Source organism: Diabrotica virgifera, chromosome 3 (genome assembly GCF_917563875.1).
Source record: "Diabrotica virgifera virgifera chromosome 3, PGI_DIABVI_V3a".
Taxonomy (NCBI): domain Eukaryota; kingdom Metazoa; phylum Arthropoda; class Insecta; order Coleoptera; family Chrysomelidae; genus Diabrotica; species Diabrotica virgifera.
In genome coordinates, this window is record NC_065445.1 from 208,281,434 (window position 1) to 208,304,276 (window position 22,843).

A 22,843-nucleotide genomic window follows, 5' to 3' on the forward strand; every position below is an offset into this window, starting at 1 on the left:
TGGCCTTATTCATACTTTTTTATTTATGGATTATTAATAGATTTAAGAAGTGTGACTGGCTTAGAATGATTAGTGTTAAAAAAACTGGAGTTTAAAGCGAATAACGAATTTTTGTAGTTCTGTATAAATTGCGAGCTGAAAAGCTTCGGTTCCTGGACTATCAGTGTATCTCCCTTATACTCACGTGTGGTTCACAGACGTGGCGACTCACCAAGGCCGATATGGATAAAATAGTAAAGGCACAAAGAGACTCGGGGTGAGACTTATAGACATAAAAACATACAAATGGATTAGAAGCAAAACCAAAGTAAAAGACGCAGGAGAACATGCTGCCAAATAAAAAGGGAGCTTCGCAGGACACAATACCCGACTGAAGAATAAAAAATTGTATCACGAAATACAATAATGGATACCATGGTTAGGAAGGAGGAGCAGAGGAAAGCCACAAATGAGATGGGCTGACGACATTAAGAAGAATGGAGGACAAAACTGGAAGCAAGTGGCGCAAAATAGAAAACACTGGATTGAATTGGGGGGGCCTATGTCCAAAATTGTATTACTTAAGGCTGAAGAGGAAGAAGAAGAAGCAGAAGAAGAAGAAAGATAATTTGTACAGATGGTCATTTGAATCGTTGCGTATTTAGTTAATCGGAAACCCGTATAAGGTCATCGAATACTCAATACGCAGTGGCGTAGCTAGGGCGGGTCGGGGGGTGGGGGCGGTCCGCCCCGGGTGTCACCCCTTCAGGGGTGACACCCGAGAGGGTGACACCCGCGAGACCCGATCACACAAGAATAAATCATTACTTTGTGACTTTACTCACGTATCAATCTAAAGTTCGATATTATTTTGTGAACACACGAAACCACAGTATAAATAGGTACACTAGAACTTGGAAGTAAAATCGTAAAAAAAAGTAAAGAAGTAAGAAGTAAAAAAGGCGCATGGCGAGCGCGCAAGGTTCCCAGTCGCTAGACCGCTAGAGTACCACTCTCGCATTGCTGGTCGCGTAGAAACGTACAGGTTAACTGCCGGTAGTACTTCTTGAGATCAAAGTGCCTACATAGAAGAAATTTTACTGTTCCTCTTTATACTGTGACGAAACCGAGAGAAGTCGGGGTCAAAGAAGCATTTATTGGATTTTTTTCCGTTAAAAGGAAAAAAACAGTTAATCTAAGTAACGAAATTCTCAAGAAGCTTGAAATTGATCGTATAGAAATATTATGAAGTACCGTTCACAGGGATATGATAAAGCAGATGTTATGAGAGGCGTACATGGAGGAATACAAGCTATTATTAAAGCAAAAATCAAAAAGGCAATTTTCCTCGGATCTATTGAAAATTTAATTAATTTATGTGGCCAGCACTATTTTGCACAAAACACATCTTGTGTAACATTTTCCAGAACTGAAGAAGCAATTTTTAAGTTTTTTTATGTGTTTCCATTAGCTGCTAGGAAGTGCTTATTAAACACAGCAAAACATCTGTTAAGCGACTTTCCACAACTCGTTGAAGTTCTGTCACTGCGCACTATGCTGGCTGCAGTTAAAGTAATGGCAGAACATTTTTATAGTGTTGTTCCTTCAATTTACAAATTATCTCATCAACAAGAAAATTTATACACCAGAGGTGCTGCACATAACCTTATGCCCGCTTTGTATAATTAAAGGCATTGATCAATCAGCGACTAAAACAGGGGCACTTCGTCTTTATATTGAAGAAAAACGTAATCATATTATAAAATAAAGTAATACATAGATTTTGCAACGACAAAATATGAGGACGACATTTCCACCTAAAAACTAATTCGACGTAGAAAACGAATGGATGGTGAGTGAGCTACCTATATAGGACTTACACTTCGAGCCGAACTTCAAAAAGATATATTGTTGTTTATTTGGGTTTATATGACTGCTGACACTAAATCCATTCGCCAATTTTACTGTTTTTTATTTTATTAGTCATTTTTTCGTATCTTATCCTAAAACTAATACTAATATTAATCTCTAATAAACAATTCTACTAATAAATATTTATTTTTGTATTTATTTTTTTTAATAATTTTTTATAATATTTTTTTTTATTTATTTTTTTCTAAATGATGTTCTCAGAGTTCCACAGTAAAAACTGCAACATTCTTCTTTTCTTCTTTAGCCCTCTACTTCATTTTCAAAAAGATAATATGAAATGTTTTGACATTCAATGTTAAACTCGAAACCAGATCAGTCCATTCATATGGCTTCATTGTTCGAGGCTGTGCAGACACACATTTTGCTTTTCCACGAACAGTGAACAGTTGAAATTAGCTGCTTCAACATTTTGTGACTTTTACCATGAAGAGGTATCAGAAGAAGACCTCCTGCTAGAAATACCAAGGCTCAGAAGACTTTTACAAGCGGCCAATATTACAGCATCTAAATGGTTAGCTGTAGACTTTTTAAAATTCATTGTGGAATGGGATTTTATGGAATCTCTCCCAAACTTGGTCGCCTTAAAATTGTTTATGACCATTTTTGCATCGGTTGCTTCGTGAGAGAAGTTTTGGGAAGCTAAAATCAATCAAGAATTACTTGCGAGAAACAATGACGTCAACAAGGCTAAATAACCTCGGTTTATTAACTATCGAACGGAGCGGTTAATGTTAGGAGAATGGAGCGGTCAATGTTAGGAATAACAATTCGAGACAAAATCAAAAACGAAGAAATCAGGAGAAGAACAAAGGTGACTGACGTCATCGAAAGGATAGCCAGGTTGAAGTGGAGATGGGCAGGACACATAGCCAGAACGACAGATGGACGATGGACGAAGAGGTTACTGGAATGGAGGTCAAGAGAAGACAAGAGAAGCGTCGGTCGACCGCCTACAAGATGGACTGACGACTTAAGAAAGCTAAAAAAAACTGGATCAGAGAGGAGCAGGATAGATGGGGGTGGAAACGAGGGGAGCAGGCCTATGTTCAGCAGTGGAATTTTGAGGCTGGATGATGATTAACTATCGAACATGAAGCAACACAAAACATAAATATAGAAAATGTGATTTCAGAACTTTTCGCTAGTAAAGCTAAAAAATATTTTAATTCATTCACATAGTGTAAACCAAAAAAGTAAATAAACTATTATATTATAGTACTTCTGGGAACTAAATAGTGGTAGCTCAAGATAGGGAGACATGGAGAAACTTAAAAGAGGCCTATGTTCAGCAGTGGACGATAGCGGTTAGACGATGATGATGATGATGATGTATTACTGCAGTTTCGTTAACTATACTTCTTAATTTTTTCATTATTCAAAACATACGATTATCGGATTTTCGTTGATTTTAACGATCTTTATTTTTAGGAAACCAAAACCAGTTAACCAAAAATTAAAGTACATAAATACAGCTATACAAACAGCAGGAAAGAAACATCTGACAAAAACGACAACAAAGAACAAGGGGTGGATGACACAGGACATACTAGACTTGATGGAACAAAGAAGAAATATGAAGAATTACCTAGACAAATACAAAAGAAATAAACAAACACATAAAAAGAGAATAAAAGAAGCCAAAGAGGCGTGGATTAAAGAACAGTGTGAAGAAATGGAAACCTATGAGAAAAAGTACGATGCGTTCAATATGCACAAAAAAGTAAAAGAGATAACAGGAGGCATAAAGAAATGCCAAATAGGTAAACTTAAAGACAAAGATGGAAACCTTATTGTAGATCTAGAGAATAAAATAAAAAGATGGACAGAATACCTGAATGAATTATTTGAAGACGATAGAAACAACTTAACTCAGATAATCAATGCAACTGGGCCAGACATATTGAAAGAAGAAGTAGAATACGCAATAAGAAACGCTAAAAATGGAAAAGCAAACGGACCTGATGAAATCCCTACAGAACTGCTGAAGCTTTTGAATGTTCAATCCGTAACCATAATATTGCATATATTCAATACAATATACAGTACTGGTATAATACCACAAGAATGGTTGCTGTCTACGTTTGTCACCATACCGAAGAAAACTAAGGCAGTGCAATGTTCAGATCATCGAACAATCTCCTTGATGAGTCACCTGCTTAAAATATTTCTTAGAGTCATCCACAACCGAATCTATCAAAAACTAGACATCGATATTAACGATACACAGATGGGATACAGAAAAGGATTAGGTACAAGGGATGCTCTCTTTGCCCTGAACGTTCTAATACAGAGATGCCTAGATGTTAACCAAGAGGTACACGCCTGCTTTATAGACTTTGAACAGGCCTTTGACAAAGTACGCCACAGTAAACTCAAAGAAATCCTGGAGAGTAAGAACATTGACACCAGAGACATACAAATAATATTAAATCTGTACTGGAATCAGCGAGCTAATATAAAAATAGAAGACCAAACATCGGACGAAATAGAAATACGTAGAGGGGTACGACAGGGTTGTATATTGTCACCGCTCTTGTTTAATATCTACAGCGAACAAATATGCCAAGAAGCTCTCTCATATGCAAACGAAGGGATAATAGTCAATGGAGAAGTTATCAATAACATTCGATATGCTGACGATACTGTGATAATGGCAAGAACAGCGGAAGATCTACAACATCTAGTTGAAAGTATGAATGAGATATGTAATAACTACGGCATAAGGATGAACGTCAAAAAAACCAAATATATGACCTTCAGTAAGAATCCAATAAATGACACTAGTATCACAATAAACGGTACCCAACTTGAAAAAGTAAACGAATACAAATACTTGGGAACCCTTATCAATGAAACAGGTGACCAAAATCACGAGATAAAAAGACGTATTGAAATTGCCAGGTCTACTTTTATAAAAATGAAAAAATTATTTTGTAATCGTGATATTAGTATTCATCTACGAACTAGAATGTTAAAATGCTATGTATTCAGTACTTTGCTTTACGGTGTTGAGTCATGGACTCTTAAACAGAGGAATATTAAAAATCTTGAAAGCTTTGAGATGTGGTGCTACCGCCGTATACTAAGAATAAGTTGGGTGGATAAAATTACAAATGAAGAAGTAATACGCAGAATAAATAACAAGCCAGAAGTTCTACTGAATATAAAAAACAGAAAACTTGAATACTTAGGCCACCTGATGAGGGGACAAAAGTACACATTCCTACAAAACATAATGCAAGGAAAAATCCAAGGACGAAGAAATCCAGGCCGTAGAAGAATGTCCTGGATGAGAAATTTGAGAGAGTGGTTTGGCTGTACCACTAACGAATTGTTCAAAACAGCAGTAGGTAAATAAAATTAGAATCGCCCTAATGATATCCAATCTCCGATAGGAGAGGCACTCAAAGAAGAAGAAGATTTTTAGGATTTGGGGTGACATCATCGATTACCGCCCCGGGTGTCACCACACGCTAGCTACGCCACTGACAATACGTTCAGTTCACATCTGATTATATTCTGTATAGGATTTTATATTAGATAAGCATGAAAATAATGTTGTATGTGCCGGGCGTTTCAATAAGAATGGCTCTCGGCCCTATCACAGGAACCGTTTCTAGTACAGCTTTGAGGAAAAAAATTATAACAAAAGTTGACTCAGGAAAAGCTTGGAAATTATTTTCATAATTGTAAGTCCACCTCTAGAGAGCGTAATTGAATATCTTTCTTTCTTTCTTTCTTTCTTTCTTTCTTTCTTTCTTTCTTTCTTTCTTTCTTTCTTTCTTTCTTTCTTTCTTTCTTTCTTTCTTTCTTTCTTTCTTTCTTTCTTTCTTTCTTTCTTTCTTTCTCCCCTTTCTTGTACCCTATCAGGGTGTCGGATTTTGGATCGGTATTTTAATTTACCTTTCTATTTGGACCGTCGGTCTTGACGGTCCAGTTAGCTGGGGCTCAGTCGATCGACAAGTTTAGTGGATTTACGATTTGCGGTCGCTGGTTCGAGCCTCAGCTAGGTCATGAAATTTATAAAATGCCAACGCCGTAGTATAAAACTCAATAGAGTCTACGGCTTGGTCTGGAATAAACTGGCGTCTGATCGGCCTATGGAGGAGCGGTACGGGAAGGGATAAGGGCTTCCGGCTTGGTGATACTCCTCCATAGATCCCTACCGAAGGGCGTTGACGCCTAAGAACGGTGTATACATACATTTTAATTTACATTCACCCATCTCTTCCATTCTTTTCTGTTTTCTGCCATTATTTTTAATTCCTCGAGTGATTTTCCTTTAACTTTTCCCGTCTCTACTATTTGCTGTATCCATTTTTTTCTTGGTCTGCCTCTTTTTCTTTTAATAATGATCCTTTCTTCGTGGACTCTTCTCGTAATTCTGTTAGGTTTCATCCTCATCAAATGCCCATACCAATTCATTTGTCTCTTTTTTAGTTTGTTCATTATTGGTTCTTGGTTGGCCATTCTCCTAATAGTCTCGTTGCTTAATCTATCCCATTTTGTCTTTCCAGCTATCCTTCTTAAATGTCTCATCTCCATTGCATTTATTCTGCTCTTATGTTTTTCCAGAATTGTCCAGTTTTCGCTTGCATAGAGCACAGTCGGTATCACTATTGTGTTATATATGTTTATTTTTGTCTCTCTTGCAAGTTCTCTTTTCCCCAGAATTGGGGCTAAGGAAATGTATAACTTGTTTGATTTCTTTGCTCTATTTGTTATTTCCCAGTCTAATTTTCCGTCGTTAGTAATGACACTTCCCAGGTATTCGTAAGTTGTAACTATTTCCAGTTCTGAGTTTTTGCATTTTATTTTTATTTCAATATCTTCTTTGCCGTTGATTATCATTATCGTACTTTTTTCCTCGTTTATTTCCATTTTTAGCTCTTCTATTTCCGCTACCCATATATTCATTAGTTTCTGCATTTTGTTCTCGGAATCTGCTATTAATACTAAGTCGTCCGCATACATTAAGGACTCTGTTGTTACCGGTTGTAATCTATGGTATCATATTATTGTCTGTAGTTGGTTGGTTCTTGCTCTAGTTTTTCTTATTAATTCGTTCATTACAATTATGAATAGCAAAGGGCTGAGACTATCTCCTTGTTTAATATTAAGTTGTATTACTTAAGGCTAAAGAAGAAAAAGAAGAAGAAGAAGAACAAGAAGAAGAAAAATAATTTGTACAGTAGATGGTCATTTGAATCGTTGCGTATTTAGTTAATCGGAAACCCGTATAAGATCATCGACTACACAATACGTTCACACTTCACATTTGATTATATATAATAATTCTGTATAGGATTTTATGATACTAGATAAGCACGAAAATAATGTTGTATGTACCGGGCGTCCCAATAAGAATGGCTCTCGGCCCTATCACAGGAACCGTTTATAGTACAGCTTTGGGAAAAAATTATAATAAAAGTTGCCTCAGGACAAGCTTGGAAATTATTTTCGTAATTGTAGGTCCACCTCTAGAGAGCGTAATTGAATATCAAAAATTAAAAATCAAAATTTTACAAAATTTAGCTAATGAATGGGGACTGGAAATCCGATCACTGTATGCTTAATCAAATTCTGCACATATTTGATTTCACAAGTTTAAGTCTACCTTTGCAAATAAGAAATGGGGGTGAGTGGGAACCTTGTTATGAAAAAAATGTCTGTAAGTTCGGTTCTGCTAAATCGATTTTTGCAAACTTGGTCTTGTTGAAAACAGTTTTTTTTTCATCGATGTAAGAGTTATAACTTCGAAAGAGCCTAAGAAGTAGTACGCCAGCGAAGAGGCGCTATTTAATTTTTTTCAGAAATCTAGTTTTCTTTGGACAATAATAAATATAAGTTTGCATTTTTAATCATGTTTTACAAAATTAGACCAATTTAGAAACAGAATAGCGAAAATCGCATGTCAATACTTTTTTCTATCTCGAGATATCTTAAGGACCGTGTAAATTTTAAACATAACTGTTGCTGTCACCGATAAGCGATGTTAAAAAGAAAATGAAAGTGGATATATATAGAAGCAAGTAGTGGGAAATGAAATGCAAGTGAAATGTATCGAAAAAACACAGAAACATTTTCCAGATGTCAACGTATATAATGAATTAAAACAACAATAAGTCAAACAATACTATAAAATGTTGTTCTGAAGCTATTTCCTTAATACTATAAAATATATCACAAAATAAAAACAACTACTTAGTGACGACCTAAATGTTCAAAGGACACTCCTTATGGAAAAGTGGTCCTGGTCAAATTTGATGAAAGTTTGGTCAATGATACTCCTTGATGTGTAGATTAAAAAAGTCCAGGGCACCTGGGTCTGAATAACTACTATTCTCGAGTTACAGCCTTCTGAAGTTATTGGATTCGGGTGCTCGGTTTACGTTAAGTGCACTAATTTACGGTCAAGTAAACGAAAATATTTATTATTAGAAGAAGAGAAACTCATGTTCTTCATACATACTTGCGTGTTGTATATGAATTTGTGGTCAAAAATAGTTGGATCGTATTTTAGTCTTCATAAAACCTCCGAAAAGTCTTCAGAAAACTAAAGAAGTGCGGTATAAAGGACCGCGTTATGTAATAACGGATTAACCGCCAAAAGTCCAAAATCGAGATAATAGTGCCATATTGCAGCTAGGGTGCAAATCTATGTATAAAAATATGTTTTTTGTAAAATAATTAAAAAAAAAGCTGTTTTTAAATGCCTGTATTAAGCGACATTTTTTATTTTATTAAAAAAAATCTCACACTAGGATTTGTAATATCGAACTAAACGCCAATAATGGTACATAATCCATTGTCATAAACAAAAATCCGCATCTTTGTAAGTGTAATAACGAATCAAGCGCCATGAATAGTCGGTTAATTCTTTATTACAAAACATAACATATTTACTAACGTTTAAGATATCCAATTAAAAGACATCATTTGTCAGGTAACATCAGATTAAGCGCCAACTATGTCTCTTAATCCGGTATCGGATCTTAACTCATGCATATCTTAAAAAATCATTAACGAATTAAGCGACATTTGATCGAATAACTTTTAAAATATAAATTATTTTTAAAAAATTTTAAACACAGGTACAAGTCTATTTACATTTGCATTAATATATTAAATATGAAACATGTCAGTACTATATTTTAGAAATAGTACCAAAAACAAATTTAAAATCTTTAAACCGATTTATCTCAAAACTACATTTTGGCGCTTAATCCGCTATTACATAACGCGGTCAAATGTGCTGCTAGATCGATATAAGCATTATCATATTTTCATGAATGCTTCTCAGTTATGCAGTACCAGCAAAACTGCAGTTCGGCTTTATCTTTAGAAAACTACTGAACAGTGGCGGATCTAGGGGGATAGGGGTAATTCCACCGGTAACATGTTCCAGAATTAATGAAATAACTTTATTTAACGAAAATGAAAAAGATGGAGCCATCAAAACACATTTATATAGTGTGACGAAAAGACGTAAGCCCAGAGCACGGGCACCCATATAAAAATTTTTAGGGGGGTGGCAAACGTGAATATGTTGCACATTATATTTTGTATACTTTGAATAACCATATATAATTCAAAGCACCCGAAAAGCCAGGGGGGTCACGGCCCCCCTGCCAATGGGTATGGGCGCCCATGGCCCAGAGTACGATTTAAGGACCAGAGAAGATGAGTTACGAGTGTTAAAATTACGAAATTGGGAAACCAAGACGGAGGATAGAATGGAATGGAAGCGGATTCTCGAACAGACCGAGGTTCACCAGAGGTTCTACAGCCAATGATGATGAGCTTTTTAATACAAAATATCATGGAGAATAATTTTGTAGGGTTATTTTTATAACAACTATAATATTCATACTTAGGTATAATCATATAGAAGAAATGGTCAATCGAGAAGGCTTCATAATCATGATTTTACTAACTCTCCTGTTTTCGACTTAGACTACCTAAAAGACCTTACGATTGGGATATATCAAATTAAACTGGCACTATCTTACATACAAGATAAAATAATAAGAGAAAATGACGAAGAGTTTCAAATTGATGAGAATATGGATGAACCGGGATTTATAAGAGTTCGAATATTTTCTAGGTTTCGGCAAGCTACAAAACACCAACTATTCATTTCCTATACCTACGGTTGATGAAGATAATAATGAAGATGAGCCTGTAGAAGAACCGATTAACAGGTACTACTGTACCTGTCAATCTGGTGCGAGAACTGTAGGTACTTGTGCCCATATCACCAGTGTGTTATGGTTTTTAGGCTTTGCAAGACATCAACCCAATGTTAAGTATCCTGATAGGTCGTTAGTTAACACGACATATGATGCATCTAACCGAAATCAGCAAAATGTTAACATACGAATAGTCGAAGATGATTTAAACCCGATTTTTCCATAGACAATTGTAATTAATATTTAGCATTTAGAAACTACCATTTACTTTGTTTTTTTGTATTGAATCAAGTCCATGTTCTCTACCTGTCTTATATCTGATATGCGGCACAAGTTTCATGTCAATTAATGTATTTTTTATGTTTCAAAAATTTTTTCTTTAATTATTCTGGAACATGTTTCTTAGTAGTTTTCTAAAGATAAGACGGAACTGTAGTTTTGCTGGTATTCCATAACTGAGAAGCATTCATGAAAACATGAAAATGCTTATATCGATCTAGCAGCACCTTTTATATCGCACTTCTTTAGTTTTCTGAAGACTTTTCGGAGGTTTTCTGAAGACTAAAATACGATCCAACTATTTTTGACCACGAATTCATATACAACACGCAAGTATGTATTAAGAACATGAGTTTCTCTTCTTCTAATAATAAATATTTTCGTTCACTTGACCGTAAATTAGTGCACTTAACGTAAACCGAGCACTCGAATCCAATAACTTCAGAAGGCTGTAACTCGAGAATAGTAGTTATTCAGACCCAGGTGCAATGGACTTTTTTAATCTACACATCAAGGAGTATCATTGACCAACCTTTCATCAAATTTGACCGGGACCACTTTTCCATAAGGAGTGTTACCTGGTCCTTTTTGTCCATCATTTGCGATTCAAGCATTTACTCTTTCAAGAGTAGATTGAACAACAGTCTCAACTTATGCTCTCGAAAAAATGCTTTGAATGGCGTTTCGTATTCTCTGGATCATGTATCCTCGAGTAGTGGACCTAGTTGCAAAAACGAAGTCTTTAATCCATCTCCATAAATAAAAGTCTAAAACAAGTCAATCTGGTGACCTGGCTGGTCAAAAATATGCTTTCACGTCCAATCCATCTATCAGCGAATGCCTCATCTAAAAATCTCTAACTACTCTGCAGAAATGCGTCTGACAACCATCGTGCTGAAACAACATGGACCTACGAAACGCTAGCGGCACATCCTCCAGAAGAAGAGGCAATTCATTCCTTAAAAAAATTAGATAGCTTTCACTATTAACAGCATTATCGAAAATAAAGGGTCCAATTATCTGACCATCTAATATACCACACCATACATTTATCGACCACCGACCTTGATGTTGAACCTCTTCCATCCAACGTGGATTATCTGTGACCAGTAATGCGCAATATCACGGTTTACTGTACCATCACTTCTAAATGTAACTTCATCTGACCACAAAATACGCGACAATAACTGAGGATAAATCAGATACCATACCATAGACATAGTATAATAGATATGTACTACTATCTATACCCTCAATGATTTTACCTGGCTTCTACCAAAATACGTTGAATGGTGGTTCTACGTATTCCCAAGTCTCTAGCTAATACCCTTATACCTAAATGGGGATTAAATTGCACATATGCTAAAACATTTATGGCCTTTTCCTCCGAGCGACCTCTGCCACGTCTTCTATAAACAAGAAGATTTACATTTCCTGTCGTTCTTAAACGGTGAATGAGCCGACTAAATCTCTACTACTTGGGTAAAGTTTTTGGGGATATTGCATTGCATATAATATATATTCTAGCCGCAACAGTTGCATTTTCTCAAGCATTCAAAGAATGTGGCTATCATGCCAATTGCTTCTTCGTTTGTAAGAATCATCCTGAATTTCACTCTGTATAAATTTTATATGAAATTTAATAGAAACAAACCGCAATGAAACATCAATTAACAAATTTTTATATTTTACTGATTTGACACATGATTGTTGCCTTTTGAAGTGAATATATACTTCTTACCGTTCTAATTTTTTCCCTAGCCCACCACTTAATTCTATTTTGATTTCCTTAACTTCTTTTACCGGTGACAGTAACAGTTATGTTTAAAATTTACACGTACCTTAAGATATCTTGAGATAGAAAAAAGGTATCGACATGCGGTCTTCGCTATTCTGTTTGCTAATTTGCTCCAATTTTGTAATACAGGATTAAAAATACATACTTGTGTTTAATATTTTCCAAATAAAACTAAATTTCTGAAAAAAATTAAGTAGCGCCGCGTAGCTGGCATATTACTTTTTAGGCTGTTTCGAAATTATAACTATTACATTTAGTTGACGAAAAGGACCAAGCTTACAAAAATTGATTTAGCAGAACCGGACTTACAGCCATTCTTTCATAACAAGGTTCTCACTCACCCCCACATCTTATTGGCAAAGGTATAACTTAAACTTGTGAAATCCAATATGCGCAGAATACTATGATCGGATTTCGTGCCCTTTCATTAGGTACATTTTGTAAAATTTTGATTTTTTTATTTTTGATATCCAATTACGCCCTCCAGCGGTGGACTTACAATAGGTATGAAAATAATTTCCAGGTTTTTCCTGAGGCAACATTTGTTATAAATTATTTTTCCAAAGCTGTACTATAAACGGTTCATGATATATGACCGAGAGCCATTCTTATTGGAGCACCCGGTACAATTTGTTGGAAGAAAGCTAAGTTGAAAGATATATACTAGGAATTTTTACCTGAAGGAGGTAACGTAGTTAAATTTAGTAGAGAAGCACGAGGAATCGTTTCTGTAAAGTAGTCAGTATTTAAATTATTCAAGATACTGCTATCAGTTCTTAAACTTGCGAAGATAATGTCATCAGTACTAAAATTTTCCAAGATAGTACTAGGACTAGAAGTAGTACTAATAGTACTCTTTGTAATTGTATGTGTCGAGTAGATTACGTCATTATCCGTTACTGAACCATAAGTACTACTTAACGTATTATAAAACGAACTCCTTCTTGCACTTGTAACACGATTTAAGGTACTACTTGTAGTGGATGTATCGGCTGTAATATTTGATGTATTCGTTAAAGGTTGAAGTATGGAATTAGTTATACTTTTGTGCGAAGTATTAGTACCCTCCGAAAATATTAGCTTTACAGGCACATCTGCCGATTTGGTGGTAGTGCTAGAAATGTTTAATGCATCGACACTGGTTTCATTTTGAACTAAAAAACAAAATTTATATAATTTTTTAAGGTAAAATTATAAAATTGAAATAAACATTGTGTAAGAAAAAACAAAAAAGAAAAGAAATAAACAAAAATAATAAAATAAATATTAGCAGCATTTAAGACTTTTCTATTTTCGTAATTCCAGGTTCTCGGATGTGTAATTATTTTATTACATATTCGGTTTTGCTTTAAAACATAAAAATATCAAGATTCAGCTATTTATTTTTCTCTGTGATAGTTTGATAGCATTTCTATCTATATCTATAGATTATTTCGCTCATTCTTAAACGTAGGCTTCCCCTTTTCTCTCCAGAAAGAGTTTACCTCACTTTGGAAAACTGGTGTTGTGTTTTCGTTTTTTACTTTCAAACAAAAAAAAAATATGTTTTTGTGCATATCGTCTTTTTTAATACTGAACAACGTAACTTTAAATTCTACGTATTGGTAATGAAAACTAACATTTTACATGGAATATATGTGGCTAATTGACATTTTCTTTATTTCAGCCCTGAAGAAGTGAATAAACATTCACGAAAACGTTAGGCCGTACAATTGATACACATTGAGTTTTGGATTGCAGATTTCTCCATTATTTAAAACTTTACTGTTTAAATAATCTGCAAAGATTAATCTTTCTTTATATATATGCTCTTGCACTTCTTGGATTTCTTCATTTTGAATAGTTATTGTACAGTTTTCGTTGGTATTAGTCATTGTTTTTGTTTTATGAAAGTTAATTTTTAACCCTATATTTCTCGCTTTTGTATCTAGCTCTTTCGGCATTTTTGGAGCTCATTTTTGTCTTCAGCTATCAGGACAATATCATCTGCGTAGCGAAGGTGATTCAGGAATTGTCCATTAGGACAATTCCTAATATAATAATATAAGCTCTTAGGACAGAATAAACAAAAAGTTTCTTTTGAATGAAATATTTGAAATTAAAAATCAGATTTAATTTTTTCTTTTTTTTTCACCCCTGTAACTTATTAAAATAAACATTATAGAAGTTTTCAGGGACTTTCGGCTATCGGTAATAATGTAATCTTTTATTCTGCGTTAAAATTTTATAAAAATACTTATTAGTTTTCTCAGTATCCGAAAAAAATTAATGCATTTAAATAGCATTGGACCAAGATTTTGCGCCTACCCCTTAAGTTTAATAACTAAATATTTAAAAAACCACAGTGCTCTGTTTTGTCTTTAAAAATATGTATTAGAGAGATATCGAAAACCGTCATCCTATAATAAAAGACCCTTTATTTTGACACTTTTGACATATACAGAGTGGCCCAAAAGTCTGGAAACGGCTAATTATCTCGTAAATTGCTAGTCATAATTGTACAAAATTTGAGGTACACCTATTTTGGAAAACGGAGATTCCATATTTGATATTTGCAATGTTGCCAGATTTGCCGTTTCTCTTATATTATTAGTAACTTTGGTTTTTCAAATTCATCACCCTGTATATTCAGTCATTATTGGAATCTCCTATTCAATAAATATGAGTTCAACCATATGTAACACTTATGATTTTATGTGGTCTGGAAGGTCTTAAATAAAACAGAAGTCTGGCAACGCCTAGTTGTCTCAATAAATTGTTTAATACTAACTATTTTCAACTACATTAAAACGTAACAATTGATAGATTACAACATTTTTTAACATAATGGTTACTTTATCAAGTGTTCAAGATGTGCTTCATTTGTGAGTTGACAGTACCCTAATCCTAATCGATGGTAGAATGCGTCTACCACATTTCCCCATGATTGTCTAGAAATTATTCGAGATTCATCGATAATTCGTTGCTTTAGCTCCGCAAAACTTGCTGGTTTAGCTTTGTAAACTGAATTTTTCAAGTATCCCCAATAAAAATAAACTTTAGGATTAAAATCAGGTGAACGTAGAGGTCATTCAATTCTACCTCGTCTACCAATCAATCGTCCGAGAAATATCTCATATAAATAACGCCGAACATATACACCAAAATGAGCTGGAGCTCCATCTTGCTGAAACCATATCTGATTAAAATTGTCAAAAAAAAAAAGTTTTTCAGTGTAGGTACAATTTCATTTCGAATTAATTTCATTTCGTAACTATCTGACGTTAAATTTCCTTCGATAAAAAAGGCCCAATTAACTGAGTACCTACCTACTATACCTGACCATAAATTTAATTTTTGTGGTCTTTGAGCATAGTTTTCACGCATTCAGTGTGGATTTACGTCACTCCAGTACCTTAAATTGTGTCGATTTACACTTCCACATAGTGTATAGGTTGCGTCATCGGAAAAACATATTCTGTTAACGAAATTTTCATCATTTTCAATTTTATCCATCATTACCTCAGTAAACTGTAATGGACATAACCACTTCTCTGTCGGCACTTTGATCTCAAGAAGTAATACCGGCAGTACGCAATTGATAATTCACCAGTGGCGGATGCGGGTTTTCCCTGTTAAAACCCGTACGTTTCTATGCGACTAGCAATGCAAGAGTGAGACAAAAGCGACTAAGAACATTGCGCGCTCGCCATGCGCGACTACAGATTTTACTTCAAATTTTTCGGAGAGTGGTTCTACTGGTGCTGTAATCTAAGATCAAAGTCATCTACACTTAATTCTTGCAATAAGTTTGTATCACTGAAATTTATTCTTACGTAATACAGGTAAAACTGAAGAATGACCTACATCATGTACTTGTGCAATCCTGCGCTGCGTGAGGGTGCGCTGCTTTTCGGTCTACCTGATCGGTATATATCTGTTACTTCTCCAGATTCCTCAAATCGCTTTATAGTTTTTTGTATCGTCGCCTTATGAATAGGAGATATTTTTCTGTCAGCGTATCCTCTCATCATCATTAGAATTGTAATTCGTTCTTTTTCGTTAAGAGCCATTTTAGAGAAGCAATTTATCTTGCAGAACTTTTCAAAACACAACTACTGTCAGTTTTAGTTAATGATGTAAATGGTGAACAAATGTCAAAATCACAGCATTCTATATTTAAATATTTAAATTTATTAAAATCTACATAATATTTTGCACTGTTTTATGTATTTAATACCTTCCAGACTACATAAAATCATGAGTGTTACATATGTGTGAACTCGTATTGAATCGGAGATTCCAATAATGACTGAATCTACAGGGTGATGAATTTGAAAAACAAAAGTTACTAATAATATAAGAGAAACGGCAAATCTGGCAACATTGCAAGTATCAAATATGGAATCTCCGTATCCCAAAATAGGTATACCTCAAATTTTGTACAATTATTATGACTAGCAATTTACGAGATAATTGGCCGTTTCCAGACTTTTGGGCCACTCTGTATAAGCATAAGCATGCATATTTAGGTCAAAATAAAATATCTTTTATTAAAGGGCGAAGTTAAATAGGGTTTCGATAGCTCTCTATTGTTTTTACCGGTTTGTGCATCCAAATTATCAGTAGTAATTACATGAGAGCTCTAAAATTATCGATATGTATCCCGAGTGAAACTTTGACAGTTTTAGTCAAAGTCTCACAAGGTCAAAACAAATCGACAATACTGAAGAGCTCGAGAGTACTTCGGTAAGTTAATTTCATGAATAAAATTGTGTTCTTAAATCATTTTAACTAATATTTTATAGATATCTTGGCCTGAATATTTGCTAAACCTGTTCGTGGTGACGTGGTGTTCTCTTTGACAAGTTGTAAAACATTAATCGATGTCATATTTGACATCAGGGAATTATCAATAAAAATTACCTCTGTAATTTCTATTTTTGTAGCTTTCTATTGATCAGAATCTATATGAATGAAATAATCCTATTATTTATTCCCACATCATAATTAAAAAGGTTTGACAAAATACTTACCTTCCACAAAAGCAATCTCTTCTGTAGCAAAAGGTGCTGCATAGTTAAGAATAGTATTATCGTAATAGAATACAGTTAGAATAAGACAAGAAGTTATAAAAACGGTGAAACATAATATATTTTTGTGCGGTATTGAGGACTTTCTTTGCATCTTATTAAATCTAAAACAAGAATTTGCAATCAAACAAAAGTCAGTTTGTATTGAAGATCAGATACATAGAGAGGTTCAAAATTATGGAATAAATTCAAAAATCCCGAGAGTGTTCGATTTTTATTTTTAAACTAGCTGACCCGGCAGACTTCGTACTGCCTCAGAAAATAAAAAAAGCTAAACTTTTGTATACAATAAATTTAAAATAAACAAAAGGAATTCATAATTAATAAACAAAAAATGCTCAATATGAATGAAGTTTTATTATTATTATCAATTAATTTACACATGATGTTTGACGTAATAATATATGTAGTTTAGTTAGAAGTAACAAAATAAAGTTTGTAGTGTAGGAATTACAATCTTAAATTTGTTTTTAATATATTTGAAATTATTAAATATATTTTTTTGTTTAATTTAATTAAATGAAATTAATTAAATTGAATTAAAATTAAATAAAATTATATAATTTGCTGTTTGTTCTTTTTGTCTGCTCAGAATTTTTCTCATTCTTGCGGTTCGTCAGAAAAGTTCCGTTTAGAGATTTTTTTTGAAAATCTCGAAAAACTAAAAAATTTCTATTTTGTCCAATTTGAGTATAAAAGTTACACTTCTCTTTCATGAAATTTACCGCTAGTTCTATAGGTGTGCTCATAATTTATATAAGGCTTATGATTCGTGAGAAAAAATTCTGTTTGTAGATACCAATTTTTTGGAAATTTCTCAAAATTAAAAAATTCATATCTTGCCCAATTTGAGTCCCAAAGTTAAACTGTTACACTTCTCTACTATGAAATTTGTCGCTCGTTCTTCTCGTGTGCTCAGAATTTTTCTACGGCTTACGGCTCGTTATTTTGGAAACCGATTACGCTAGAGAAAAACATTTATAGCCCAGTAAATGAACGGGAAATTCGGCGATACCGTGTAATTTTCAGGGGCAACTCCAAATTGCATGAAAATTTGGATTTAGGTTCTACTTACCCTCCACTTCAAAGTTAAAATTGTGCCGTTGATTGCTTTTACTTGGGGGGTGACAGTCACCCCTTCTCGGGGGTAAAAAAAACATACGTTCAAGATAAGACCGGAAATGGATAAATTGACTAATTTTAAGCAACTTTTGTTCTATAGAGTTTTTTACTTAAGTCAATACTTTTCGAGTTATTTGCCATTGAAAATGTTTGTTTGTCGCCAAGAAAAAAACTACATTTTCAGACGGTTTTTCGCAAATAACTCAAAAAGTAAATATTTTATCGAAAAAAATATCCTTAACAAAAGTGTAGCTTATAAAAATCCCAAAAAAATGATATATCAGTAAAGTCTATCAATCAAATAAAAACAAAGTTGTAGCTCATGAAAAATACGTTCTTATTCGTCTAATTCCTAATCGAATATTTTAAGGTGAAATCACAGAAAAATTAAGCACTTTTCGGGAAAAACCCATTTAAACTTTTTTAAAGTGTTTATAAAAAGCTTTGTTTTAATTTGTTAACAAAAGTTTTATCATTAAAAATAAGCGAGTTACGCTCAAAATAAAGTTGGCCCTCTTTTTTTTTTGTAAAAAATCATGAAAATCTCGCCGTGTTTAGCTCTCCAAATGAAATTAATCGCTACCGCTTTACAAACAATGTACTTACCTATATATTTTTTATATGATCTGTCAGTCTCACTGGTTTAAAATGTTTATTTTTGAAAGGGTTATAATTGAGAAAGCTTGAATGGGTCACTAATCACGAGTGTATGCAAACTTTGAACAACCATATCTTAACCAATTTTTGTCTTACGGAGAAACAGAATGAAACTGGCATATTTATAATAGCAAAACCTACATTTTTTTACTCTTTAAGATTTTTCTTATCACTAATACTTTTTAAGTTATTTTGAAAAAATTTAATTTTATCAAAAATTTTTAGAATTTTTTTTTACTATAAAACCAAATGTTTTCAAAAATAAGCACTTCAAACTAATCAAACTTACAGATCATATAAACAATACACATACAGTTAAAACAGATGGTAAAGCCAAACGATTAATTTCATTTAGGGTGCTAGATAGAGGGAGGTTTCACGATTTTTTTTTACCAAAAAAAAGGGGCCACCATTTTTTCAGTGTAACTCGTTTATTTTTGATGCTGTAAATTTTTGTAAAAAACACATAATAAGCTTTTTTTCGATACTTTAAGAATGTTAATAAAGTTTTCCCGAAAAACGCTTATTTATTCGGTGATTTCGCGTTGAATTATTCGATTTGGAATTAGATGAATAAGAACGTATTTTTCATGAGCTACAACTTTGCTTCTACTCAATTTGTAGACTTTACTGGTACACAATTTTTTTCGTTTTTTTATAGGCTACACTTTTACTGAAAATATTTTTTTCGATAAAATATTTACTTTTTGAGTTATTTGGAAAAAACTGTCTGAAAACGTAGTTTTTTTGTCGAAAAATCAACATTTTAAATCGCGAATAACTGGAAAAGTATTGACTTACGTAAAAAACTTTATAGAACAAAAGGTGCTTAAAATAAGTCAGTTTATCCATTTCCGGCCTTCAGGGTAAGTAGAACCTGAATCCAAATTTTAATGCTATTCGGAGTTGCCCCTGGAAATTACACTCCAAAACGGTCATGCATTGGGCTATTAGTACGGTTCTGTTGAGAATTCAGCTAGGAGTATACCTGCTTAATTTCGTATTCTTCACGTCATTATTGTGAGAGTTACGGTGTCATGGGCAAACCGCCTTATGACCTACGGGTATGAAAAATAGATAACAACCTATTCTAAATCCTGCGGCATACACGTGACAAATTTCATAAAAATCGGTCAAACCGTTTCGGAGGAATACGAAAACTAACACTGTGAAAAGAGAATTTTATACACATAGATGTAAATATTTTGGTGGCTATCAACATGACTATATAAAACCTTATAAACCTTCCCTGAACTTTCACAAATAATTCTGCATCAAAATTAGCCAAATCGGTACAGCCATTTCTGAGTTTTAGCGAGACTAACGAACAGCAATTGATTTTTAATATATAAGATTATGATTTTTTGGCATATACAGGGTGAGGCAGATAAAGGGCCTATTAGAAATATCTCGGGAACTTAAAGCAACTGAATCATGAAAATTGGAATAAAGGGGTTTTGAAGACTGATCTATTTAATGAAAATATTTTCATCTATTTTCTACTTCCTGTTATACCGGAAGTTGCTTATAACTTCGTTTTTTTAAATAGGACACCTTGTATATTTTCACATTTTTGGATTCTCCTCGATTTCTTCTTTCTTAAAATATGAGATTAGTTTAAAAGATAATTACGTTTTCTTAGTAATTTCGCAGCATCATTCGCACCCTGTAGAATTGTAGTACTTAGTTGGACATAATAAACTCTATTTACAATTAAATAATTTTTAATATAGTCTAATATTGTCATGAATTATTAGTATAGCTAAATCCTTAATTTTAGTATACAGGGTTGCTCGAAATTCGGAATGAGTATTTTCTGAGTTTTCTTAAATGGAACACCCTGTATTTTAGTATTGCAATGAAATGTCATTTTAGGTACTTTTTAATTTCTTAAGCATACCCTATACCTAACTGCTTTAATTTGTGAGTAATTGGTGATTAAATCCAAACATTAATTCCAACACAAAATACGTGAAATTTTTTTAAGTTGGCCGTGAAAAAGTTCTATCACAAATAATTTTTCGAAAATAAATGCATATTAATCTAGACTGATACTTAAAATTGCCAATAATGGTTGGGCTATCAAAATACCTACGTACTGCACATTTAAATAAACTTCTAAATTTAAGATTGTTGCTGCGGTTAACAATTAAGCACAAATTAAAGCAGCTAGGTATAAGGAATGCTTAAGAAATTAAAAAGTACCATAAAATATCATTTCATTACAATACTAAAATATAGGGTGTTCCGTTTAAAAAAACTCAGAAAATACTTATTCCGAGTTTCGACCAACCCTGTATAGTAAAATTAAAAATTTAGCTATACTAATAATTCTTAACAATAGTAGACTATATTAAAAATCATCTAAATATAAATAGAATTTTTGATGTCAAACTACTACAATTCTACAGGGTATGAAAGTTGCTACGAAATTAATAAAAAACGTAATTATCTTTTAAACTACCCTGTATAATATTACAAAACCTCACATTTAAAAAAAGAAGAAATCAACGAGAATCCAAAAATGTGAAAATATGCAGGGTGTCCCATTTAAAAAAACGAAGTTATAAGCAACTTTCGGTATAACCGGAAGTACCAAATAGATGAAAATATTTTCATTAAATAGATCAGTCGCTTAAACTCCTTTATTCCAATTTTCATGATTCAGTTGCCTTTAGTTCTCGAGATATTTTTAATAGGCCCTTTATCTGCCTCACCCTATATATATTATACCAGTGACTTCATCTATCTCGGCGTTATGACGTATTTGATGATTTTTGAAGTTATACTTCTTTAGGCGCGATTGGGAGTGAATTTTTATTATTCTGCGAGCATGCGCACATAAACAGTATGGAGTTCGTTGCTAAATGTTTTAAGTTATTTATGTATTCGTCCAAAAAAAGGTGTGCAGAGAATATATTAATGTTTTTAGTAAATATATTTATTATAATTTTTGTATCTTTGGATTTATCTACCTCGGGAATAAGGTAATAAGTAATATTTAAAGTATTTTTATAGTTCACTTGGTCAATTTGACACTATGTCTGAGAAATATTGTAGTCTGCACCCGCAAAAACAAAATAAGTATAGCTCATTGTAGAGCGTTCGACTGGAGATCAAGCGGTCCCCCGTTCGAATCCAGGTGTTTTCTATTTTTTTTTCTAATATTTGGTATTGTTTTAATAAAATTTTTTTGGAAAGTAGTAAGTAAAAATTAGTTTGATCTAAAATATAGAAAATTAGTGTGATATAAAAATATAAATAAACTGTTCGAAAGTATATTTATGTCGTTGAAATATAATAGAAGTATAACCTCTTACGTGCGTACAAAGTACACATACAAACACATTTTTTTTAATAAAAATGATGAGAAATAATGATGGCTGTCTTTAGGCACTCTGAAAAATTACCTTATTCAAAAGAATTATTAATTAGTGAGATGAGGACTTGTGACATATTATTTGGCAGATTTGAGAAAATTTTGATAGTGATTTTGCTTTCCACACTATTGATTCTTTGGATTAGCTCTGATGTACTAATTGGTCTTATAAAGAATGACTTTGAGACCTTTCCTGAATTAGGGAGATAGGAAATGGGATCTTGTGGCAGAATAGTCGATGGTATATTTTTACTCACAATAACAAAGTATTTATTCATTTAGAATTTCAGGGTCAGGAAGGGAAAAAATTGAGCTGTATGAGTTTTATTCCGAAGATCGTTTATTATGGACCAAGTTTCTTTTGCAGCACTTTTAGAGTTTCCCAGAAGATTTTGATAGTATACCTTTTTAGATGATTTGATAAGTTTTAGAT

General features: G+C 33.3%; 1 protein-coding gene across 3 annotated transcripts in view; it reads right to left on the bottom strand.

Annotated features, from left to right (window-relative positions):
• LOC126881521 (uncharacterized) overlaps positions 1 to 22,843 on the bottom strand; it is a 92,402-nt gene that overhangs the window by 25,025 nt on the left and 44,534 nt on the right. For 2 of the 3 annotated variants that reach the window (XM_050645825.1, XM_050645824.1), the window contains exons 2-3: positions 17,196 to 17,356; positions 12,858 to 13,334 (exon numbers count right to left, since the gene is read on the bottom strand). In XM_050645825.1, the coding sequence (XP_050501782.1) occupies positions 12,858 to 13,334; positions 17,196 to 17,346 (628 nt within the window). In that variant the 5' untranslated portion in view covers positions 17,347 to 17,356. The remainder of the gene's footprint in view (positions 1 to 12,857; positions 13,335 to 17,195; positions 17,357 to 22,843) is intronic. The other variant, XM_050645826.1, reaches the window with a different exon arrangement.